The sequence below is a fragment of the Juglans regia genome, chromosome 1, assembly GCF_001411555.2.
Source record: "Juglans regia cultivar Chandler chromosome 1, Walnut 2.0, whole genome shotgun sequence".
Lineage (NCBI taxonomy): Eukaryota > Viridiplantae > Streptophyta > Magnoliopsida > Fagales > Juglandaceae > Juglans > Juglans regia.
The window spans coordinates 38,725,326-38,748,599 of NC_049901.1; the positions used below are offsets into that span (position 1 = coordinate 38,725,326).

A 23,274-nucleotide genomic window follows, 5' to 3' on the forward strand; every position below is an offset into this window, starting at 1 on the left:
CAGCTACTTAGAGCTGGTTTTGGTCTGAGATTTTAAGGTCATTGGGTACTCCTAATGTCACATATTGAGGTTGAGTTAAAGAGATGAGATAAAGGCAAACTAAGGGCCTAGAACTTAAGAGGAATCAGAGCTAAAGTTGCTGAATTTGCTGAATCAAAACCCCCCTCCTTCAACTATAATCCCAACTACACAAGCAATGAACTAGCGTTGAAAAAAAAATGGAAATAAGCATGATTAATGAGTAGACATAGCATAAAAACAGCAAGAGATAGTTCTTGATAAACCAGAAAATTCTAAGAGAAAACTTACCAGTTTGAATGAAATCCTTGGTTGTTTACTTAGTTATTAGCTAGAGTAGAAGGTAAAAAAATACATACTGATCTCTACTAGTTTAACTCATAAAAATGGAGGCCTAAACATAATTGAAAAGTGATTCAAATAAACGAAGAAGTATATTTAAAACTATAGCAGAACTTTTTTGTAGAAACTGTACAGCTTGGAACAAAACAAGGCAGAAAATCATCTCACCTCTTCAAGCAGTAGATTGCACGAATTATGCATGTTTCTACTTTCCCTCCACTTGGTTACACAGCCAACTAAACAAGTATTAGGGGAAAAATGTAAGGACGGATGAGGTTGGAAGACACCATGACAGAATCTGTTGCAGAAAATTTCAGAACTTGGAAGTGTGTTGCTGCTATCTTTTTATGTGCTAAACGTGAACTAAGAGAGGGAAGAATGATGGAGTTTTAAACTAAACTGAACTTAGTCTTCTTACAAATGAAATTTAAGCCAAAGTTCCAGCCTTGTAGAGTGAAGATATAAGCTAAAAATGAAGGGGAAACTGCTGCAGCACAAATAGAAAACATCACAAATTTCCTGATGTACCTTGAGCTCTAACAGGTGGGTTTCATCCTATTTACAGATCCTATTTTCCTTCCTTATGATTATCCACTCAAATACACAAGATATAGAAGAAAGATGTGAGAAAAGGAAGGTGAAACTCACAACATAAATTCTGTACAGCAGCAGATATTCAAAGAAAAGCTAAACATGGTTGCTGTTTGTGTGTATTGTGCAGGCTGCTGCTCTTGCTTATTACTTGAATTTCCACTGCCATCCCTTGCTTCAACTGCTATGATCCATTTCAGCTGCTACATGATGGGAAAAAGAAGAGGAAAGCAAGAGAGGAAGAGCCATGGACTTTCGGCTGAAGAAAGTGAAGATGATGGGATCTGTCTTGGGGCTCAAGGTGTCGACCGATTGTGGGTGTTAGGAAATATGTAGTAGTCTTAAAACGAAGATAGAACAGGAAAGAGATAAGGATGGAGATGATGCGTAACTTGTAGGATCACAAAGAAACATTCAAAATAGTCCATACAGAATGCGTTCTCATTGAAGGGTGCGGGTGGGCTGAATATTCCTAGCCAAGAGGATGAGCCAAACCAGAAAAGTATTAGAATTGGATTTGCATTAAACTACAAAATCAAAATACTCCCGTGGAGAATTATAAACATATATGAATCAATTTTCACTAGAAAGATTGGGGAAAAGAAAAAGTAAAACAATGACTGCATTCGTTTCAGATACGAATTTATATCCGATATCACAATTGACGATGTGAAAGAGGCTGCATTTGAACTCATTTCAAGTGTAAGAATCTCTGAAGTAGCTTCTACTGGTTTTTAATCTGCATCCATTATAATTTTATCTGTCATTCTTATTGCAGGGTCTTGTGCCCATTCACTCTAATCTCTATGTTCCTTGCTGGATATCTAGATTTGTGTGAAAGACTCATCTTAAATGGGAGTTTAAATGAGGTAACTCACGTTCAGTTTGCTTTTAGTTGCTAGTATTGGTAGAACAGATACAACTTGATTATGGGGTTGCTGGCTAGAGTTCTTTGAAGTTTTGACCACCAGCAGACTAAAAGGTGCAGTGACACGGGGGATATCGTTCAGAAGCATACAAGAAAAAATGTAATTTGGAAGAGGTGGGATGACTTGTTGCGACGCGAGTATGAAGTTCGAAAATAAAGTAAGAGAGAGAGGCAACGAAATAAAAAATTATTGTGTTTGTATTGAGTTGTATCAATTGTAATAGTTTTTGCATGGTTTGAATAAATTGTAACATGTAAATAACTCGGTAGCATCTACTTTGTATATATCAAATGTACAGCCCACTATGTAATGGTACCTACCCTTAAATAGTTTTGCCAGCCAGTCCTCAGTAATAGAGCTGGTGTTGATCTATTTATGTACTTCTGGTTTGAGTTTGACGAAACAATAGAAACATTGGAATATTATTAAAATAAAATATCCTTGCTTGATTGTTACGGTTTCCTCATGGCTCATGCTTTAATCATGCTTGATTGTTACGATTTTCAGCTAGAAATTTGAAACTAACATCCACTTTCAATGGAACTAGCAAGTTATTGCAGATGAAAATTGTATACCTGTTCGGAAATAAAAATAAAAACAATAACTTCTAGATCTGTGCAATCAATTTGGAAATGCATGACAACCATAAATATAATTAGCCATCCACATAACAGTGCAACCACCCTAATTTGCTTGTGTCAAGAATGTGCAAGCATTGACACAATAAAATGGGCCAACTTATAGCATCAACAAAATGTACAAAAATTACAGTAGAACATCCCCACAAAGAAACAAGTGTTTGCACACCAAGGTCCAAACTCCTAGCCTAGAATCTCGACAAGCAACACCAAGTGCATCTCCACGTCTTCACCATCTCCATGACTTTGCAAAATCTCCATCGAGTTACACAACATCAATATGGGCACATATCTGAGACAACACAAATAAAATTTAAATAACACTTGTATTTTTCATTCGAAGGAAGATAAAAATGGACAAGAAACAGTTAACCAAAAAACTTTATGAAACTTGCGAAAACATGAGCATGAAGAGCACTAAATTTTACTTCTTTAAAAGGAATACAGAGTGCTATCTTAGTTTAAAGTAAACTTTTGCTTCTGGAATGAAACAATACAGAACGAGAAAGATGGAGTGGTTCATTTCAATTTTAGGTCAAACAAAAAAGAAAAAAAAAAAAAGGAAATATAGAAGACTGAAATAATTTCATAGGAGGGCATATAGGTAACATGGAGTGAATGCTTAAAAGCTCTTAGAAATTATTAGCTGTGAGGTGCATATGATCATGGTAATTTAATTTTGGTCGGGAGATTCAGCAATGGAAAAGGTTGCTGAAAAGCCATAGCACTAAAGAATTACACCAAAAGTGGGTTTTTATGAGGTTTGGAACTAGAGAAGGTTAGGTGAAAAGGGTTGCTTTAGGATATATCAGACTTGAAGTAGATAAGTTGGTTCCGAATTCACCATCATATGCAAGCAATTTTGTATTACCTGGTTCTAATTCCTTTGTAACATGAAGCAGCTTCTCAATCACACTATCTCAACAGAATTTTCCATTGAATCTTTCAAGAAACAAGAAACAAGAAACCACAGGGAAATAAGAATTCACACTTTCAAGCACCAATCTGCTTAAGAGAACAGTGCTAAAGTGTGCCTTATGCATAGGATATAAAATAACATTAAAATATAAAATAAAGTTAAGCTGCATCTATAAAACCTAACCTAGAAGGCATCTTTTCTGGAACCTTCAAAATTCAAATCAGAGGGATAAAATAACAATTTTGAAATAGACATTTCAATAACAACATAGCACCTTAGTCTGAAAAGACCAACTGACACGAAAAGACTCAATGAACTCACCTTTCCTCTAAACTTGATTTATCAGAGTGATGCAGGATTCCTTTCTTATTATGTATTGGGTTGATACATATCCTAGAAGGCATGACAAACGTTCTGCAACAAGAAAGAGAAGTCAAAGACTAGATAATGACATAAAGAATTGTACATCATGATTTCCAGAGGAAATGAATCAGTTCGAGCATTCCATATCATTGCAAATACAGAGTCGGAGAAAACTTTCAAAAAACCAGAATAACAACTTGGATAATATACAATTCCATTTATAGAACCCTCAACACTATCAAATTCCAAGAACGATAATCTAGGACTGACCATGTTCTAATAAACAATGTAGACCCCAAACTTTGGAAAACCATGAAAGGCCAAGTTTGCAACCACATGAAATTCAATCCAGATGGATAAGATAATTGATCTACCAAATAAAATCGACTCAGTTCAAATCCTATTCTGAACACATCAAACCAATACGAATCACAAAGACTCACAAAACTTTATCATCTCTTTGGATTCCGAAACACGATTTCCCGTAATTTAACCGAACACCCTAAAGATGAATGAAAACTTGGCGAAAATTATGTTTTCCTAAATCCCAATAATGTTTGTTAATTGTATCTTTTCCAACATCTATCTCAGGAACCAAATATCTTCATTTTCATAAACTCCAAAGCCAGCAACAAACACAAATCAAAGACAAATCCAAGTACCTAGGACTCGTGTATATATATATATACCTCTGGGGCACTGTGCATTACGCGTACCATATGAGAATGGTTTGTGAGTGAGCCTGATGTGAACCCAGTGCGCTCATAGCTCCAATATTGACAGCAAGGACACAATGCCCAGACAAAATTATACCTTGTGAGATCGCAACAGGTTTCGAGAGCCGTCGGTTGGTGTCGCTGGGCCAAGGGATGGCCATTGCGGGGAGGCGCTGGGCAGGCGACGCGATGCGGGTGCTGGGGCGACGCGGGATGTGTAAATTCGAGGGGCGACAGAGGAGGAACGAGGGGCGGCGTAGGACAGAGGGATGGGCGGCGCTGGTTGGCGCTGGACCGAGTGATGACCGTCGCAGGGTGTTAAAATACTGTAAAATACTTTAAGTTAAAATATTTTATTAAATTTTAAGAAAAAAAAAAAGAAAAAAAATTGAATAAATTTGAAATCTATCGGGGATTCGAGAGAGATGGAAAAGTACACTGAAACCCTTTGACTACAATGAATAACACTTCTCTGTATCTCCGTCTCTCTCACTTTACTCGCATTTGTTTATGTTTTAGGTTGTGATTAGATGTTAAACTGAGTTGAGTTAAATTGAGTTGAGTTTTTTTATGAATAATAGTGAGTTGAGATGGTTAAGTGAATTTTGTGAGGTCCACTTAAGATAAGTTTATGTGTGTTTAGATGTTAAAATAAGTTTAGATATATTTATGAGAAGTTGTAAAATAATTGGATCCCACCTTGAATCTTTACTGTTCAATTGACATTGTTATCTCCTTTCGAGCGTGCCAAACCTGCAAAAGAAAAAAAAGTTTCTACAAGCTTGCACGAAGTTCTGGCCAAGGGACAAATGTCAGTCGTGGGTTTGAGTTGTGGGGCCCAACCAACACGTGTAAACTTCAACTGCACTCACTTGTGGGGCCCAACCAATTTCAGTTGTCAGTTCTGGTGCAAGGAACCCATAAAGTTTCTTTTGGTTTAAGTTGCCGGCGCTATTCACAATTCATGGGTTTAGGTAAAAGTGGGTTTGTCAGTTGTGGAGCCCAACCAAAAGGTTCAAACTTGAACTGCTCTCACTTGACGACCCACATGTGTTAAAAGTGAAGTCAACTCACCTCCTCTGTGCATCCAAACGAAGTTTAATCTTTTCTTGAAAAGTAGAAGAGGCTCCTTTATTTATATATAATGTCATCTTCCCACATCCAGACACTGTTCTCTTCCTTCTTCGTCTCGTTTTGTTAGAACTTTTTATTTGAAGCTTCTTGTTTTTACTTCAACTTTAAAGATTCTATCATATACAGCAGTGTTGTAGCTCAAGAGCTACTGTACAAGTTGTGGAGTTTGAGTGGAAGATGAGTGCTTCAAAGAAATGTGTCACAGTTGGAGATGGAGCTGTTGGGAAGACCTGTATGCTCGCTCATTTGTTACACCAGCAACAAGCTCCCCACTGTAAGTCTTTCATTACCAATCCGACTAAAAACCCTTCCGTTTCTTATTTTGTTCCATTTATGGCCATTTCATGAGGTTTCTGCTCGTGGGCCTTTCCCTCCTCAACCGGTCCTTAATAAAACTGAGTTAAACAAAGCATAAATATATGGAAAAATTCACTTCTCTTTTAAGCTTTGTATATGTTTTTGTACAGCGAAAAATCTAGTTCGAATTGGGCGTGCTATTCCGAGCACTGCGCCAGGGATCTATTTTGATTTTATTTATTAGGTGGCGAGTGTGATGCGGAACAAAACCGAAGGTTTCCCCCGCGACCCGTCTTCTCCAAAAAAAGCATTCCCCCACCCATTTGACGGTTTGAGTCTGTATGCGAAGACGCAGGCGCACAGCTCGCTCAACTTCTACCCTACCGAATAACCATAACAACCCGTGACTTTTTGAGTCTTACCAATCCCCATCAATCTCCCGTGAACCCAGCCCCGCCTTCCATTTTCCTTCTCCGAGTCACCGCACCTCACTCCTCGTTCATGCTTACCGCGTCCACCTACTCGCACTACCATCCAAATTGATCTCTCACTCTCCACTGCGCGCGCTATTTTAGTGGATCGATTCGATATGGCCACTACTCGTCAAAGAAAATCCACAAAACTTGTCCATAAAAGCAGCTCCAACACCTTCCTGTTTTCTAAGCCATTCATACTTCTTTGTAATTTCCATGGCCTGCATCTTCTTTGTCTCCCTTGTCCTTTTTCTTTCCCTCTCTCCCGGTGTCGTCAAACCCAGTCCTGATGCTCCCTCCTCCATCTCTCCTGCGATCCGCCAGGCCTGCAAGGCCACTCGCTTCCCTAGCCAATGCGAGACCTCTTTGACCCAATCCAACCACGTGCCCCCCAACCCCACCCCTCTTCAACTCATCCAGTCTGCCATCTGGGTCTCCACCCAGAACCTCCACACCGCCCAATCCATGGTCAATTCCATCAAGGACTCCTCCGCGGGGAATGCGAACCTCACCGCGGCCGTCAAAAGCTGCACGGAGGCCCTCAGCAACTCCGAGTACCGGGTCTCTCGGACTACCGAAGACGCACTGCCGCATGGAAGGATCAAGGATGCGAGGATCTGGTTGAGCGCTTCCTTGCAATACCAACAAGGTTGCTGGTCCGCACTCAAGTTAGTGAACGACACCCAGATGGTGAATTCAACGATGTCGTTTCTGGACTCGTTGGTTGGGCTCACGAGTAACGCGCTGAGCATGGTGTTCTCGTACGATATTTTTGGGAACGAGACCGGGTCGTGGGCCCCGCCCAAGACCGAGCGGGACCAGTTCTGGGAGGGAAGTGGCAGCTCTGGGTCGGATTTCCGGGGCGGCTTCCCGTCGAAGCTAATGGCGGACGCGACCGTGTGTAAGGATGGGAGTGGCGGGTGCTACAAGACGGTGCAGGAGGCAGTGAACGCCACACCTGATAACGCCGGGCAACGGAAGTTCGTGATACATATAAAGGAGGGGGTATACGAGGAAATCGTCAGAATCCCGTTAGAGAAGAAGAACGTGGTGTTTTTAGGAGACGGGATGGGCAAAACGGTCATTACGGGGTCGTTGAACGTCGGCATGCCTGGGCTTTCGACATACCACACAGCTACAGTTGGTAAGTCTTCCTTGTTATTGTTTTGCCTTTTCTTTCTGGATATATGTTTTTATTTTCAAGGTTGTGGATGGAGTCAATAAATACTGTTGGGGAGGTGCTCATGATAAATTATTCTAGTTGATTTTACAGCCTTTTGCACTTAGGTTTTCACTTCGGGGCGTGCAAACGGTAGGTAAGCGGCTGTTTATTCGGTTTTACGTGGAATAAAAAAAATAAAACAAAAGGCAAAAAAGAAAAATAAGTAAAATAAGACCTCTCTCTTTCTCTCTCTCTTTTTCATTCCCATGGCAGTTGGACTTTGTAGCATTCGAAGATTGGTCCATAGCTCTCCCCATAAGTGATTCTAAACGAAGCAGACTGAAATAGAGACCTACCCACAAAAGAACCCTCCAAGACAGTGGTGCGGGAAGACAATTTTGTATCAAAGAGCAACTTTGGAGGAAGTTCCGAGTACTTGGTGGTGAGGTTGGTGAGAGTGGTGTAGGGCCTGGGCTTGCCTGGCTCTTCTTCCCAACGAAATGGGACTGAGGCTGAGGAGTGGAGTAGTGGGGTTTGCATTGTGGGTGGGACTGAAAGGAGTGGTAGCTTTAGAATGGAGCTTGCCTCTCCCGCAGTTCCCATGTCTCTCTCTCTCTCTCTCTTTCTTTCCCTCTTTGGGTGCTTTTCAGTGTTCCCCCATCTTAGACACATGCACTCATAGAACTAGTTCAAAAGCCTAAACCTAGAATCAATAAAAGTTAGAGAAACTTCATAGGCTCAAATCGAGAGCTCTTTCAACCTTGAGTTCGCCTTCACTCCCTTAAATCTGATGTTAAATATCAAAATGTTAGAAAAAAAAAAACAAAATCTAGTCTTCTAGTTACTTTGTGCTCAAATGCAAACAAAGAAACACCGAGAAAGAAGAAAGAAAAATAGCAATTGAAGTTTGTTTAGAATGATGGCAGTCTACTTATACGGAGAGAGAGAGAGAGAGGTCTGTTGGAGGAGAAATGAGCGAGGAGAGGGAGGGATGACAACTTAAAATTTCAAAAGAGAGAGAGAAATTAAGAGAGAAAAGGAAAAATGAAAATACACTGACGTGGCTATGCTGATTGTAAGCCGTTTATACCATGTGCTTGCAAGTAGCATTTATCCTTAGGTTTTTCCATCAGTTTGTCACCTTATATTGTATGCATTCCGTACCAAATAAAGTTTATGATTAATGCCCAAGACAATTAAGTTCTTGAGTCATTATTTTAACCATTGACTTGGGTTAATCCCTTCTTGTTCTAGAGTTGATTTGAAAAAAAAATCCATTATTGTTCCTTATGTTTGAATCATTCTGGAACAGGTGTTCTTGGTGATGGATTCATGGCCAACGGCCTCACAATCCAGAACACGGCTGGTCCTAATGCACACCAAGCAGTGGCCTTCAGATCAGACAGTGATCTATCCGTCATTGAGAACTGCGAATTCTTAGGCAATCAAGATACACTCTATCCTCGTGCCCTCCGCCAATTCTACAAATCATGCCGCATCCAAGGAAATGTGGATTTCATTTTTGGAAACTCAGCATCAATTTTTCAAGACTGTCAGATCTTAGTCTCCCCCCGACAAGTAGATCCAGCAAAGGGCGAGCAAAATACTATCACTGCACATAGCAGAAACGACCCTGCACAATCCACAGGTTTTGTTTTTCATAATTGCTCGATAAATGGCACCGAGGAATACATGGTACTGTATCATAACAATCCCAAAGTACACCGTAATTATTTAGGGAGGCCATGGAAGGAGTACTCAAGGACAGTTTTTATAAACTGTAACTTAGAAGCTCTTATTACACCAGAAGGCTGGACGCCATGGGATGAAGATTTTGCATTGAAAACACTCTATTATGGGGAATTTGGGAATTCTGGACCAGGCTCTAATTTGTCCCAAAGAGTAACCTGGAGTAGCCAAATCCCGAAAGATCACATACTCTCATATTCTGTCGAGAAGTTTATCCAAGGAGATGAGTGGATTCCATCTTCTTCGTAATTAGCTTCAATTTTTGCAAAAATATTGGCCGAAATGTGTCTGGAGCTCAACAATATTGGGAGATTCCAAATTTTCGGCTACATTTGATCTCCATTCATATGTGGTATCTCTTCACAGTGGGGCTCTTATGCTTGAGCATGTTTCTAGTCTTCTCTCTCCTGGCATCTGTTTTGTAACTCTAGGGGAGGTAGATGATAGTTGGATGGGTGTAATTTCTATTTTTTCGTATAAAATAAAACTTATTTATTTATTCTTTTTTAAATTTCCACAGGGTCACTGTTACTCATTGAATTTTGATGATGGAGGTTGTCACCTACAAAGTCGCACATTGAACAAACGTAGAAGAGAGAAAAATGACATAGACAATACCGAATAACATGGACTTTTTCAATGCTAGTAATGATACAAAGGCATTGGCATTTGGCCATCAATTTCTTGACTTGCAGGATACGTGAAACTCGAGAGAATAATAATCCACAAGCCTTTAGCATAAGTGAAATTCAATTGAAATCATTATTAATGTCAAGAACTTTGACAACGTGAAATTTCATTCACTACCTTTCTAGAGAAATATGGTGTTACATTTCCCCTTTAATATGTGTAACGCCCTTGCAAGGCTATGTTTTGACACACTTACATTCCACACTATTAAATGATCAGCTTGAGTTTAATATCATTTGTGATAACATAAGAAAAGTTCAAACTACGCCGAGGCTTATATTCGGAACAACAAGTTAAAAGTTAGAATTCTAGCGTTATTGAAGTTGTTATAAATGTCAACAAGTTCTTCCTAAATATTCTACGATTTTATTCACTACTCATCTAGTTATATGAGGTGTTACATTTATGGCTGAGGAAATTATTACCTAGCTGCTGTTTTTTGGGTTCATTCTACCAAACAATGCTACATTATCAACAACCTCGTTGTAGTCGAAAAACCAATGAATATGACACCTTTTTTAAATGTTTGGTATGCCTCACCTTCTACTAATTATTATTATTTTCATTGTTATTAGTATCATCACAATGGCAATATCATAAAAAATGTAAATCGATAGAGGGGAAGAATCTTAGCAAATGCCTCGAGCCAAATTTGACAAAGCTAAATAAAAAATAAAAAATAAAAAATAAAAAATAGATTAGAAGGATCTTGTGAAGTATTTTCTAGACCCAAACTCCAAGAGAGTGGTTATGGTGGTTGATGGGAAGCAGTCTAAACAATGAGCTATTTTTTAGGGCCAACAACTTGTATTGTGTTGTGCAGTTGTGCTGCAGTGATTGTTGATACTTTGTGGTTGTTAGTCTGAGGCAGATGGTTGTAGTTATATACATATGATATTTGCAGTCTCTAGTGTTTGCAAGTTTTGTATACTCTTTTCAAAAAATATGGGTAACTTTAGAACCCATATGAAAAATTAATTTTTTAATGATAGATACCAATTTTTTTCTTAAAGAGTGTGTGGAACTTACGTATCTTAAAATTGTATCTAATATTACTCTTAATAAAATAGAACCAATCAAACTTTGGGTAGTACTTGAGACTCATAGATTTTTTAGAAATGATAGTTATAGTCGTGGAGTGACATGGAAAGACACAATTTGTTATGTAGCATGAATGCTCTTCTGTGAGACTGTGACTGACATTTTGTCTGTTGGACAACCCTTATACTCTTGACACAGTGTGAGACAAACCAATTTCATGTCTCTTGAGGTTTGATAAAATGCTTATAAAAGAAGCGACTGTAGTGTTAACCATCAAACTATGAGGGAAATGACCTCAAGTAAAGATACAGAACGGGGATAAGCCAGGTAGAATTTCCACTAATGAGATGGTTAACGACTTTGAGGTTACAAATTTGAGGTTTCAATTGTTTAAACTTTTGTAGCGGATTATAATTATGAATGGATCAAGTTTTCCAACCACTTTGCATAAACATTACAAGCTTGCACATTAGCCTAGGCTTCTGCAATGCCTGCACGCTGCACTATAGTTAATAGCATGAATTCGACAGTGGCTCATTGAGAACTGCGAATTCTTAGGCAATCAAGATACACTCTATGCTGCTCCCTTCACCAATTCTACAAATTATGCCGCATCCAGGCAAATGTGGATTTCATTTTTGGAAACTCAGCATCAGTTTTTGAAGACTGCCAGATCTTAGTTTGTCCCGACAGGTAGATCCAGCAGAGGGCAAGGAAAATACTGTCACTTTACATAGCAGAAATGACCCTGCACAATCCACAGGTTTTGTTTTTTAGAATTGATTGATAAATGGCACCATGGAATACATGGTACAGTATCATAACAATCCCAAAGTACACATTAATTATTTAGGGAGGCCATGGAAGCTATACTCAAGGATAGTTTTTATACACTGCAACTTAGAAGTTCTTATTACACCAGAAGACTGAATACCATGGGATGAAGATTTTGCATTGAAAACACTCAATTATGGGGAATTTTGGAATTCTGGACCAGGCTTTAATTTGTCCCAGAGGGTAACATGGAGTAGCCAAATCCCGACAGAGCACATACTCACATATTCTGTCCAGAATTTTATCCAAGGAGATGAGTGGATTCCATCTTCTCAGTAATTAGCTTCAAATTTTGCAGAAATATTGGTTGTAATGTGTTTGGAACTCAACAATATTGGGAGATTCCAAATTTTCTACTACATTTGATCTCCATCCATATATGGTATCTCTTCACAGTGGGGCTCTTATGCTTGAGCATGTTTCCATCCTTCTCTCTCCTGGCATTTGTTGTGTAACTTTGGGGGAGGTAGATGAGAATTGGATGGGTGTGATTTCTACTTCGTCGTATAAAATAAAACCTGTTTATTTATTTATTTTTTATAAATTTTCACAGGGTCATTGTCACTCATTGAATTTTGATGTTGGAGGTTGCAACCCACGAAGTCGCACATTGAACAAATATAAAAGAGAGAAAAATGACACAAACAATACCAAATAACATGGACTTTTTCAACGCTAGGTATGATTCGAAGGCATTGGCATCAATTTCTTGACTTTCAAGATATGTGAAACTCGAGAGAATAATAATCCACATGCCTTTAGCATAAGTGAGATTCAATTGAAATCATTATTAATCTCAAGAACTCTCTCTTTGACAACGTGAAATTTCATTTACTACCTTTCTAGAGAAATATGGTGTTACATTTCCCCTCTAATATGTGTAATGCCCTTCGAGGTTATGTTTTGATGCACTTACATTCCACACCATAAAATGATCAATTTGAGTTTAATATCATTTGTGATAACATAAGAAAAGTTCAAACTATGACGAGGCTTATATCCCAAACAATAAGTTAAAAGTTAGAATTCCAGCATTATTGAAGTTGTTATAAATGTCAACAGAATTCTCATCGACAACGAAAGCTCCGCAGACATACTGTTCTGGGAAGCTTTAGTCAAGATGGGAATCGAAACTTCTCGGTTGGTGGCCGCCCCCATACCCTTGAAAGGCTTCTTTGGAGGCATCGGTTGGCCAATGAGAACCATCACCTTGTCTGTCCTGGTAGGAAGTGCCACATGCGCGGTTCCCATTATGGTCAACTTCCTAGTGGTGAAAACAACATCAGCCTACAATGCCATCATAGGAAGACCCACCCTCAACTGCTTAAAGGTCGTCACGTCGACTTACTACCTCAAAATGAAATTCCCAACTTCCTAGGAGGTGGGAGAGGTTTGAGGGGAACAAGTGTCAGCACTGAAGTGCCATGTGCAGAAGTTGAAGCAAAAAGATGAAGAACCTGCCTGGGACTGCACCAAGGGGACGAAATAGGCCGGACAACGCTAGAAAAACAACGGTAAGCTCTTATCCATGATTTGCCTGGCCTAGTTTCAAAGGGGGAAGGAATAGGGCAAGGCTTTCAGGGCAATTCAGAACATCGGTTCTATGATCTCGCCTTACAAGTACGGCACCGACAAATAAAAACAAAATACAGTTAACAAGATACACAGCGACAAAGTCATCAACAACTTACCTCCCGCGAGTCACCACAGGGAAATGTAAGTCTAAGTGTTGCCTTGTCCCTCCCTCGAGGGAGAGCTGGTCAGTTGATGGTAGCCTGAAAACAAAACGTACCTTTTTTGTGAACGTCAACAGGCAGGAGCGGGTTCAATAACAAACTGCCCAAAAACTTACTTCCATGCGAGACACCATAGGGAAAGGTCGGCCCAAGGGTGGCCTTATCCCTCCAGCGAAGGAGAACGGGACAAGCATACGGCCCTCCCTAATACATTACCCTGACCTCCGTTGCAAAAAAGTGTGGGATCGGCACCGGCCTGACCCAACACTTACCTTCCCTATGATATCAACTAGCGGGAGCGGATCCAGTAACAAACTGCCTGAACAACTTACCTCCCCGTGGGACACTATAGGGAAAGGTTGGCCTAAGGGTGGCCTTATCCCTCTAGTGGAGGAGAGCGGGACAGGCATATAGCCTTCTGGAATAAATTACCCTGACTCCTATCACGGCGAAGAGCGGTCAACCTACTGCCACCCGAACTTACCTCCCCACTGGGTACCATAGGGAAATGTAGGCCTTAAGATTGTCTTATCCCTCCCGCGATGGATTGCGGGTAGTTCACAACTATCCGACGTCAGAGATTTTTACCTTTCTCATATGTGTCAACAGGCGGGAGCGGGTACATAAACATATTGCTTGAAAACTTACCTCCCTGCAGGACACTATAGGGAAAGGTCAGCCCGAGGGTGGCCTTATACCTTTCGTAGAAGATAGCGGGACCCGCATACGGCCCTCTAGAATACTTACCCAGACTTTCACTGCGACTACAAATGAAGAGTGAGTCTAGCACCAGCCTGCTAAAAGAATTACTCTTCCCTATCATGTCAACGAGCGGGAGTGGATCCAGTTACAAACCGGCATACAACCCTCCCAAATCAATTAGCCCGATTCTCATCACAATGAATGAGCGAACTGCTCTATTGGCAGCTCGAAGAAGTTACCTAGCTCCTTTGGGAAGAAAAAGGGGCAGGATAGCTTGAGGTAGCTCAACCCCATCCCAATGGAGAGCAGGTTTGAGTCTTACGACTACCAAAAGAAAGGAAGCTTCAAGGAAAAGGAGCAAAGAGAAGCCGCACAAAGCCTTGGCAAACAAAGAACATACAGAGAAGGTACAATCGGGTACACATATTTACTTTATTACTCAATGCAAAATTACAAAAAAAAATGGGGAAAGCAACAGGAGTACAAGAAGAAATACAACAAGGAAAGCACAGAGACAACACAAAAAATAAAATATGGAAGCAGTACAGCAAGTAAGGCACAGAAAACTACAGTGTAGGGTTAGCTGAAAATAATATGCGAGAAGTACACGAACTAATGCACAAAATCATTTTATTAACTTTACTACAATGTGAAAGGCAGGTTACATCATGAAGTCAAATTATAAGGGAAAAGTTACATCTCAAAGCCGCTTGAAACCACTGAACTACAAAGGATAATTCGCACTGGGAACCTCATGCATTCCAAGGAACCGCCTGCAGTGCCATCGACTCCACACACACACATATGAGAGAAAAGTCAAGGGAAGGATTTGAGACTGCAAACCCTATTGAGATTGTCTCAACGACCACGAACGACGAGCACATAATTGCAGAGCTGGTGGAGTCGACCCTACGGGTGCGACCTAGGTCGAAGATCTCCACCATTACGACGTGTCGATAACACCAGAAAATGCCAGCTGACCGCCAAAGATACGATATGCCGTACAGTTGCATAGGACCAGAGGAGGAGGAATGTGACATTATATAAAGCCAACGTCAATATGATATCTAGGTCATCGAACCTAATTGAAGGCTCCAGAATAGGCAACATCATGTTGTTAGAAGGAACAAAATTTTGTATTGACGATACTTTGTATTTTTTAAATTTAGAAGAAATTTACTAAGTTTTTAAGACATTCTTTATAACAGTTATTATGTTGAAACCACTGATGAAGGCAGTGATAAATATCTTTACATTACAACACTAAATTTAAACCAGAAGCTCATATTAGAAAAACTGTCAGCTTTCTCTTCTAGGTTATACTATACAAAATTGAAAATAATTTAATCACATATTGTAATGCATCATAAGTGCTCTGATCCAAAAATATTTATGCTTTGGCATGATCTTCTTGGTCATCTAGGATCAATCATGATGCGTCAAACAATTGAGAATTCATATGGACATCCCTTAAAGAACCAGAAGATTCTTTTATCAAGTGATTATCCATGTGTAGCATGTTCGAAATGAAAACTAATTGTCAGACCATCCATTTCCAATGTAATTATTGAATCTCCATCATTTTTACAAAGAATCCATAGATATATATGTGGAACTATACATTTACCATGTAGGTCATTTAGATATTTTATGATTTTAATAGATGCATCAACTAGATGGTCACATTTTTTTCTACTCCTTATTTGAGATGTTTCATTTGCTAGACTTCTTGCACAAATTATTAGATTACGGACTCAATTTTTTTATTATCCAATTCAGACTATTCGATTGGATAATACAGAATAATTTACATCTAAAACTTTTGATAATTATTGTATGTCAGTTGGGATTAATGTTGAACTTCATGTTGCTCATATACATACTCAGAATGGTTTAGCTGAGTCATTTATTAAACGACTGTAATTAATTGCTCGACCATTACTTCTGAAAACAAAACTACATGTCTCTATTTGGAGATATGCAATTTTGCATACTGCATCATTAGTTCGAATAAGACCAACTACCAATAATAAATATTCTCTATTGCAACTTGCATTTGGCCAACCATCAAATATTTTTCATCTTCGTTCTTTTGGTTGTGTTATGTATATTCCAATTGTGCATTCCCGACGCACTAAGATGAGTCCTCAATGTAGCCTTGGAATTTATATTGGTTTTGATTCTCCCTCCATTATTAGATATCTCGAGCCTTTAACTGAAGATTTTTTTAAGACTTGTTTTGAATATTGTCATTTTGATGAAATAGTCTTCCCACTATTAGGGGTAGAAGAGTTGCCTGAAGTACAAAAGCAAATAACATGGAATACTTTGACGCTATCTCATCTTGATCTTCGTACAAATCAATATGAACTGGAAGTTCAAAAGATAATTTATTTGTTAACTATTGCAAATAAATTACCGAATGCCTTTACTAACAACAAGAAAATAGGGAAATCTCACATTCCAGCTACTAATACTCCAGCAAAGATCGATATCCTGGTAAAACAATCAAATAATGCAATAGTAAATAAGTCTAAAACCTGAAGCATGGAAGACCTATTGGTACAAATGATAAAACTCTCCGGAAGAGAAAAGCACAATGAAAGAAATCAGTGCTCCTAAATAGGTCGTACCCACAAAACAGGCAACAAGAGCTATAGATCCATCCAAACTTTTAGTACAAAATTCTCCCAGAATAGAATCTCCTGAAGTGGAATCCCCTTAAAAGGAATTTCCTTAAGAGTTATCGTCTGGAGAGGAAAATGTAGTTGAAAATAATGACATCTCAATACACTATATAAGTACGAAAGAATTATTTAATAGAAATAAAATTGATGTCGATAACATATTTTCATCTTAAATTGCTCTTGATATCACTAGAACTGATAATGAAAATGAACAAAAAACCATCGATGAATGTCGACGTAGAAATGATTGGCCAAAATGGGAAGAATCAATTCATGCAGAATTGACGTCGTTAGCAAAACATGAAGCATTCAGATTTGTATTCCCAACACCTAAAGGTGTGATGTATATTGGATATAAGTAGGTATTTGTACATAAACATAACGAAAAAAATGAAATTGTAAAATACAAAGCACGACTTGTTCCACAAGGTTTCTCGCAGAAACTTAGTATTGATTATGAAGAAACGTATTCCTTTTTAGTGGATGCAATTACATTCAGATTTTTTATTAGCTTGTTAGTCACAACAAGTTTGGATATGTGTTTAATGGATGTTGTTACAATATATTTATATAGATCACTAGATAATGATATTTATATGAAAATCCCTGAATGATATAAAATGCCTGAAGCATGTAATTCAAAGTCTCGAAGTATTTTATTCTCTAAAGCTACAAAGATCTTTATATAGATTAAAGCAATCTGGATGCATGTGACACAATCGTCTAAGTAAAAGTTTAACAAAAAAAATATTTGAAAATAATCCAATTTGCCCATGTGTTTTCATAAAAAAAAGTCAAATTTCAGATATGTTATTATTGCGGTATATGTTGATGATTTAAATCTTGTTAGAACTTTAGAAAAGCTGATAAAAGCCGCAAATTATTTAAAATTTGAATTTAAAATTAAAGATTTCGGAAAAATAAAATTTTGTCTTGATCTGCAAATTGATCACTTTTCAAATGAAGTTCTTGTCCATTAGCCAACATACACAGAAAAAGTCCTGAAGCACTTTTACATGGACAAAGCTCATCATTTGAGTACTCCAATAGTTGTCCGATCACTTAATATGAAAAAGACCCATTTCGCCCTTGAGAAGATGATGAATAAATTCTTGGTCCTGAAGTATCATATCTAAGTACAATTGATGCGTTGATGTACCTTGCAAATTACACACGACCAGATATTGTATTTTCAGTTAACTTACGAACAAGATATAATTATGCACCAACTCGAAGGCACTGGAATGAGGTCAAAAATAAAAAAAATATTCTACACTACCTTCGTGGAACAGTTGACATGAAATTGTTTTATCTAAAAGGATCAAATCCTCAATTAGTTGGTTATGTAGATTCGGGTTACCTTTCTTATCCACATAAAGGAAGATTGCAAACATAATATATATTCACTTATGGATGTATAACTATTTCATGAAGATCTATTAAGCAAACATTAGTTACTACTTCTTCCAACAACTCAGAAATTATTGCAATTTATGAAACAAGCAGGGAGTGTATTTGGTTGAGATAAGTAATTCAACACATTCAAGATAAGTGTGGTTTATCCACAATTAAAGATAGCCTAACAATAATATATGAAGAAAATGTTGTTTGTATCACACAAATCAAACGAGGCTATATCAAATGTGATAGAACCAAGCATATTTCATCAAAATTCTTCTATACACTTGAGCTCCAGAAGAGCAATGATATTGATGTCAAGCAAATACAATCATGTGGAAATTTGGCGGATTTATTCACTAAAGCATTACCAACTGCAACATTTAAAAAGTTGGTATACGACATTGGAATGCGTCAATTAAAAAGTCTTTCATTATAAACTATTGAAGTTCAACATACTTTTGAGGAGGAGAAAATGATCATACGAATTCTACTATTTTTCCTTCACTAAGGTTTTTTTCTATTAGGTTTTATTTTGCTAAGTTTTAACGAGGCAATCCTAAAGCATTCCAAGGAACACAAGAATATTGTATTCTTTTTCCTTCGCTATTGGTTTTTTTCCCATCGGGTTTTTCCATGATAAGATTTTAACGAGACATATTCTTTGTGTATGGTCATCCAATGGGGAGTGTTATAAATGCATACATGAATTTGGTGGATGTCCATTTGGTTTCCACCTCTTATAATTCTAGCACATTCATGTACCAATTATTGGAATTTCTAAATTCAACAATATATCTCATTAGCTCATATATCATCCCTTCATGTTCCTTATCCTCCTATGCCTATAAAATGGTGTCTTGAGGATCTGTAACGCCCCGTTCTCGATGGTCTAAAGAGTTAACTTATGTTACCTGATAATCAACTCCAACATTGCTAATATACTTCCAAAACCTCTAAATCAAACGTAAAAATTTCAAATTTAATTAACCACACATACTCGTATATAAAAATCCTCAATACAATAACCCCAAAAATTACCAACTTCTCTACATGTCACTTAAACTCACATTTCAACAATATAATTATCAAAAATCACCAATACTCATCGAAAACTTTATATTCTTAATCCACTATTCTTAAGTCATCTCACCCAATTCTTCATAGTTCTGATCCTTAGCTGAAATACTCAAAAATCATCTGAACATATTGGAGATACGGGGGTGAGTTATCAACAACTCAGTAAGCAGAGAACATATACTAGTATGTAAATATAAACATTTGCAGAGTTCAGAATGTAGAACAAAATACTTTTTATTTTCATAATGCAGAGTCAGAACATGCTATCAAAACAATCAGAGCGAAAGTTCAAAAATATTTTTATTTAAAATTTCCTTGGCATAGTGTAACCGAAACATCATATCAAAAAAGAATTTCATGTTTAACTCCCGTGGTAGGGTTGTGCATTCTGCGGAAAGCCAAACAGAACATAAATCACCATGAATATCAAAGCGATTGCACTCAAAACAGAAAACCACTATTGTATCTCGTGGTAGGGCCAAAGGTCACTATTGTATCCCGTGACTGGGCCAGAGGTCACTATTGTATCCCGTGACAGGGCCAGAGGTCACTATTGTATCTTGTGACAAGGCTAGAGGTCACTATTATATCCCGTGACAGGGCCACATATCAGAGCAAAACAGAATCAGAATCAGAATCAAAGACAGAACAGAATCAGAGTCAGAATAGAATCAAAGCGTTATGCCAAAGATTTTTCAGATGCCAAATCATTCCAAAACAAAGTACTGAACAAATTCAGATCATTTCATATTTTCCAAAATAGATTCAGAATATCTTCATGTCACATGCAAAAATTATCAATTTTCATATTCGCTCATATTTTTCTGAGTTTAATAACAGAATGCCAAAAATAAGCTCATGTCCACACATGCCAGAAAATATATTATTCTTATACAGAATCTCATGAGCGATGCAGAACAAATAACTGAGATCGTTTAACATTTATTTTCATAACACAACATGCACATTTTCAAAATTGATCTCAGTCCATTTTATTTTTATGCAAAGTCTACCATAGAAACCTCACTTACCTGGACTTCTTAGATTTTCAGAACTTTCTTAAAAAATGTCGAATCAAGTATAAATCGTTACCTATAAAAATAATTACGTAATTTTCATAAGTTTCTAATCAATCACGCATTTCGATATTTAATCCTAAACTTCTAAAATAACCTATTTTAATTCCTCAAAACTTAAAACCCTCATAATCCTCAAATATATCATCACTTTCTAAAATCATCAATATTCACCATAACCAACGTCAAATTCAAAACACCAATATTTAAACCCGAAACAGCCAACAAATCTCATAGCATAAACCAATTACACAAACAACTCCATCATCCAATCCAACCGACTCTCTTATTTCTCAGACTCAGTCCGGCACAACCAACCAACCAAACAAAAATACATTTAAATCTCAAAATTCTTTTGAAAAATACTTACAACGCTATAGTATAATTTTCGAATGATCACAGAGGTGCTAGAAGTGGAGGCACAATAATGTTACAGTGCAAAATGCAATATGGATGTGGGTCTCAAAATGCTAGATTTTGAACGGGGACAAACGAAGGCTTAAGATTACTAGGGAATGGCTTAGAGGTGTTGGTGAAACTAATGGTGGCGATAGTTGGCCGTGCGTGGCGGCGTGGGAGGTGTTTGGAGGCCAAAATACTCAAATAGAAAAAGGGGATGGTGGAGCTTTACCGGTGGCAGATCGGAGTTAGGGATGGATGGTTTAGGTTGCTGGGAGGTTGATAGTGATGTGTTGAAAAAATGGTAGCTGGTGGTGGTGCGATGGCAGCACGGGAACACAAAGAAGGTCATGGCATAGAGAGGCGCATGGGGACAAACGTCGGCAAGAGAGGAGATGAAATTAGAGTTGGATGGTCGCCGGCTGAAGGGGAAGAGAAGGAAAGGGGCAGTGACGGCAATGGGTGGCACATGGCGGTGTTGAGGGAGGAAGAAGAAAATGCATGGGGAGAGGGAGAGTGGGGCTCGTGCGCGATGGAGGAAGCAAGGGAGGAAGGAAGAAAAAGAAGAAAAAGAAAGAAGAAAAAAAGGAAAGAGAAAAAGAAAAGAGGAAAAAGAAAAAATGGAATGAAAGAAATAGGTCCAATCCTCACAACTTGGGTCACAAAATAATTCAATGAAAATTATTTCAAAACAATAAATTTGAATAAAATAATTTAAATACAAAGACTAAGTAAAATAAAATAATTAAATCTAATAACATAATAATTTTAAAACCCACAAACAACTAATTTAAATTAAAGAACAATTTAAATACAAAACAATATTTAATATTAAGAAAGCACATCAAAATAGATTTCACAACTTAAAAATCATGAAACAAACCAACGAGAAACCCAATAAATTTTAAAACAAGAGAATCAATATTTAAATTAATTAAAATAATCATTTAGTTAAAATACACTAAAATATGTGGTATCACAGGATCATTTGTAGTACAAAAGAAATTCAAAGAGGATGATATTGAGCTCCTAAAGATCTAAGTTTATATTACTATCTTTCAAATCTCTTGCTACTTCTCTATAATTTTACAACAAAAATAAAATTAATCCAAAACTCTTAGTTGTTAATTTAATGAATAATACTGGGCTTACTGAGGATCTCACTGATTTTTTTTACTTAATAATTAAAGAAGCATTTTTTAATGAATTTGTGATTTTTATCTCTTTTTTTTTTAAATATTTAAAGGGTTTAAAAAATGTTTGAAAAACAATGGCCTTCTTGGTGGACATTCTCGGTATGTGTAGGAGCAGTCTAATTTAATATCTTAAATTTTGATTTTTAAACAATTTAATATTTTACATCGGGTAATGTGACATGCCTAAGAAGATGAACTAGAGTAAGTTAACCACAAAAAATTATATTTATCATCTCTATATGACACACCAAACATGATTTTTTTATTTTTTTCTTTTACTAAATATGTTGTATATGAATGATGAGTAAAAGAACTTAATTAGTTTAGGAGAAATAAAATAAAAAATAAAAAAATAAAAATAAAAATAATATATAGTATATGAAATAATGAATAGCAAAACTCGTTAACCACTAACGTACGCTCTCATGGGTGGTGACAAAACGCACCCACAGATGTGTACAACCACCCCAAAAGATTGTCTACATCATACAAGCAACTAGATCCATCTTGTGCAAGATGCTTTTGCAACTATCTTGTGCAAGGTACATTACTAACTAGATTATTATTTCTTTTAGAAATGAAAAGGTAATTTAAGGCAAAAGCATGATAAGGTTACAAAGCTGAAGGAAAATGAAATTCATTTTATTAGAAACATACTATTCACCTTTACAACAACAAATAAGATGATTCACGCATACTTAGGCCTAGTTTAGATGTTGAAATAATAAATTTGTAAATAATAGTAAAATACTTTAAGTTAAAATATTTTATTAAATTTTAAGAAAAAAAATTGAATAAAATATGATAAAGTTAAAATATTATTATAATATAATTTTTGTTTTGAAATTTAAAAAAGATGAATTTTTTTTTTTTTTTAGAAGTTTGAAAAAATTATAATGAGTAGATAATAATTATATGAAAAAATTTAAAATTTAAAATTAAATAATATTTAAACAAATAACATATGATAAGATGAGTTGAGAATGATATCTAAACTAGGAGCGTTAGAAATTCTCAAAATGTTTACAAAATGAACTATATAGGGATAATTGCGCTACAAATCTTCCCCTAAAATTCTGTTTGAATAAAAAAATAGTTTTATCT

General features: G+C 37.1%; 1 protein-coding gene, 1 long non-coding RNA gene and 1 pseudogene across 3 annotated transcripts; 2 read left to right on the plus strand and 1 right to left on the minus strand.

Annotated features, from left to right (window-relative positions):
• Window positions 1-2,485: 2,485 nt before the first annotated feature.
• Window positions 2,486-5,015, minus strand: LOC108986781. Of its 2 annotated transcripts, none has more exons than XR_004800894.1 (5): window positions 4,954-5,015; window positions 4,490-4,842; window positions 3,759-3,851; window positions 3,390-3,460; window positions 2,486-2,810 (listed from the first exon to the last, which is right to left on the minus strand). It is a non-coding gene; the product is annotated as an uncharacterized LOC108986781 (long non-coding RNA). The 2 variants fall into 2 exon arrangements; XR_001995419.2 differs by having other exon boundaries at window positions 4,614-4,842; window positions 4,954-4,998.
• Window positions 5,016-6,537: 1,522 nt separating this feature from the next.
• On the plus strand, window positions 6,538-10,006 carry LOC108986775 (probable pectinesterase/pectinesterase inhibitor 51). Its single transcript, XM_018959522.2, has 2 exons — window positions 6,538-7,564; window positions 8,895-10,006. Exons 1-2 carry the CDS (start codon window positions 6,637-6,639, stop codon window positions 9,578-9,580), a joined length of 1,614 nt encoding a protein of 537 aa, XP_018815067.1. The 5' UTR covers window positions 6,538-6,636; the 3' UTR covers window positions 9,581-10,006.
• Window positions 10,007-11,409: 1,403 nt separating this feature from the next.
• LOC108986486 lies at window positions 11,410-12,187 on the plus strand (annotated as a pseudogene).
• The last annotated feature ends 11,087 nt before the right edge of the window (window positions 12,188-23,274 follow it).

Bases quoted from the DNA above. Each gene is read 5' to 3' on its own strand.
- LOC108986775 (XM_018959522.2), top strand. From the start codon at position 6,637: ATGGCCTGCATCTTCTTTGTCTCCCTTGTCCTTTTTCTTTCCCTCTCT. The intron at 7,565-8,894 runs GTAAGTCTTCCT...ATTCTGGAACAG, and splicing joins ATACCACACAGCTACAGTTG to GTGTTCTTGGTGATGGATTC.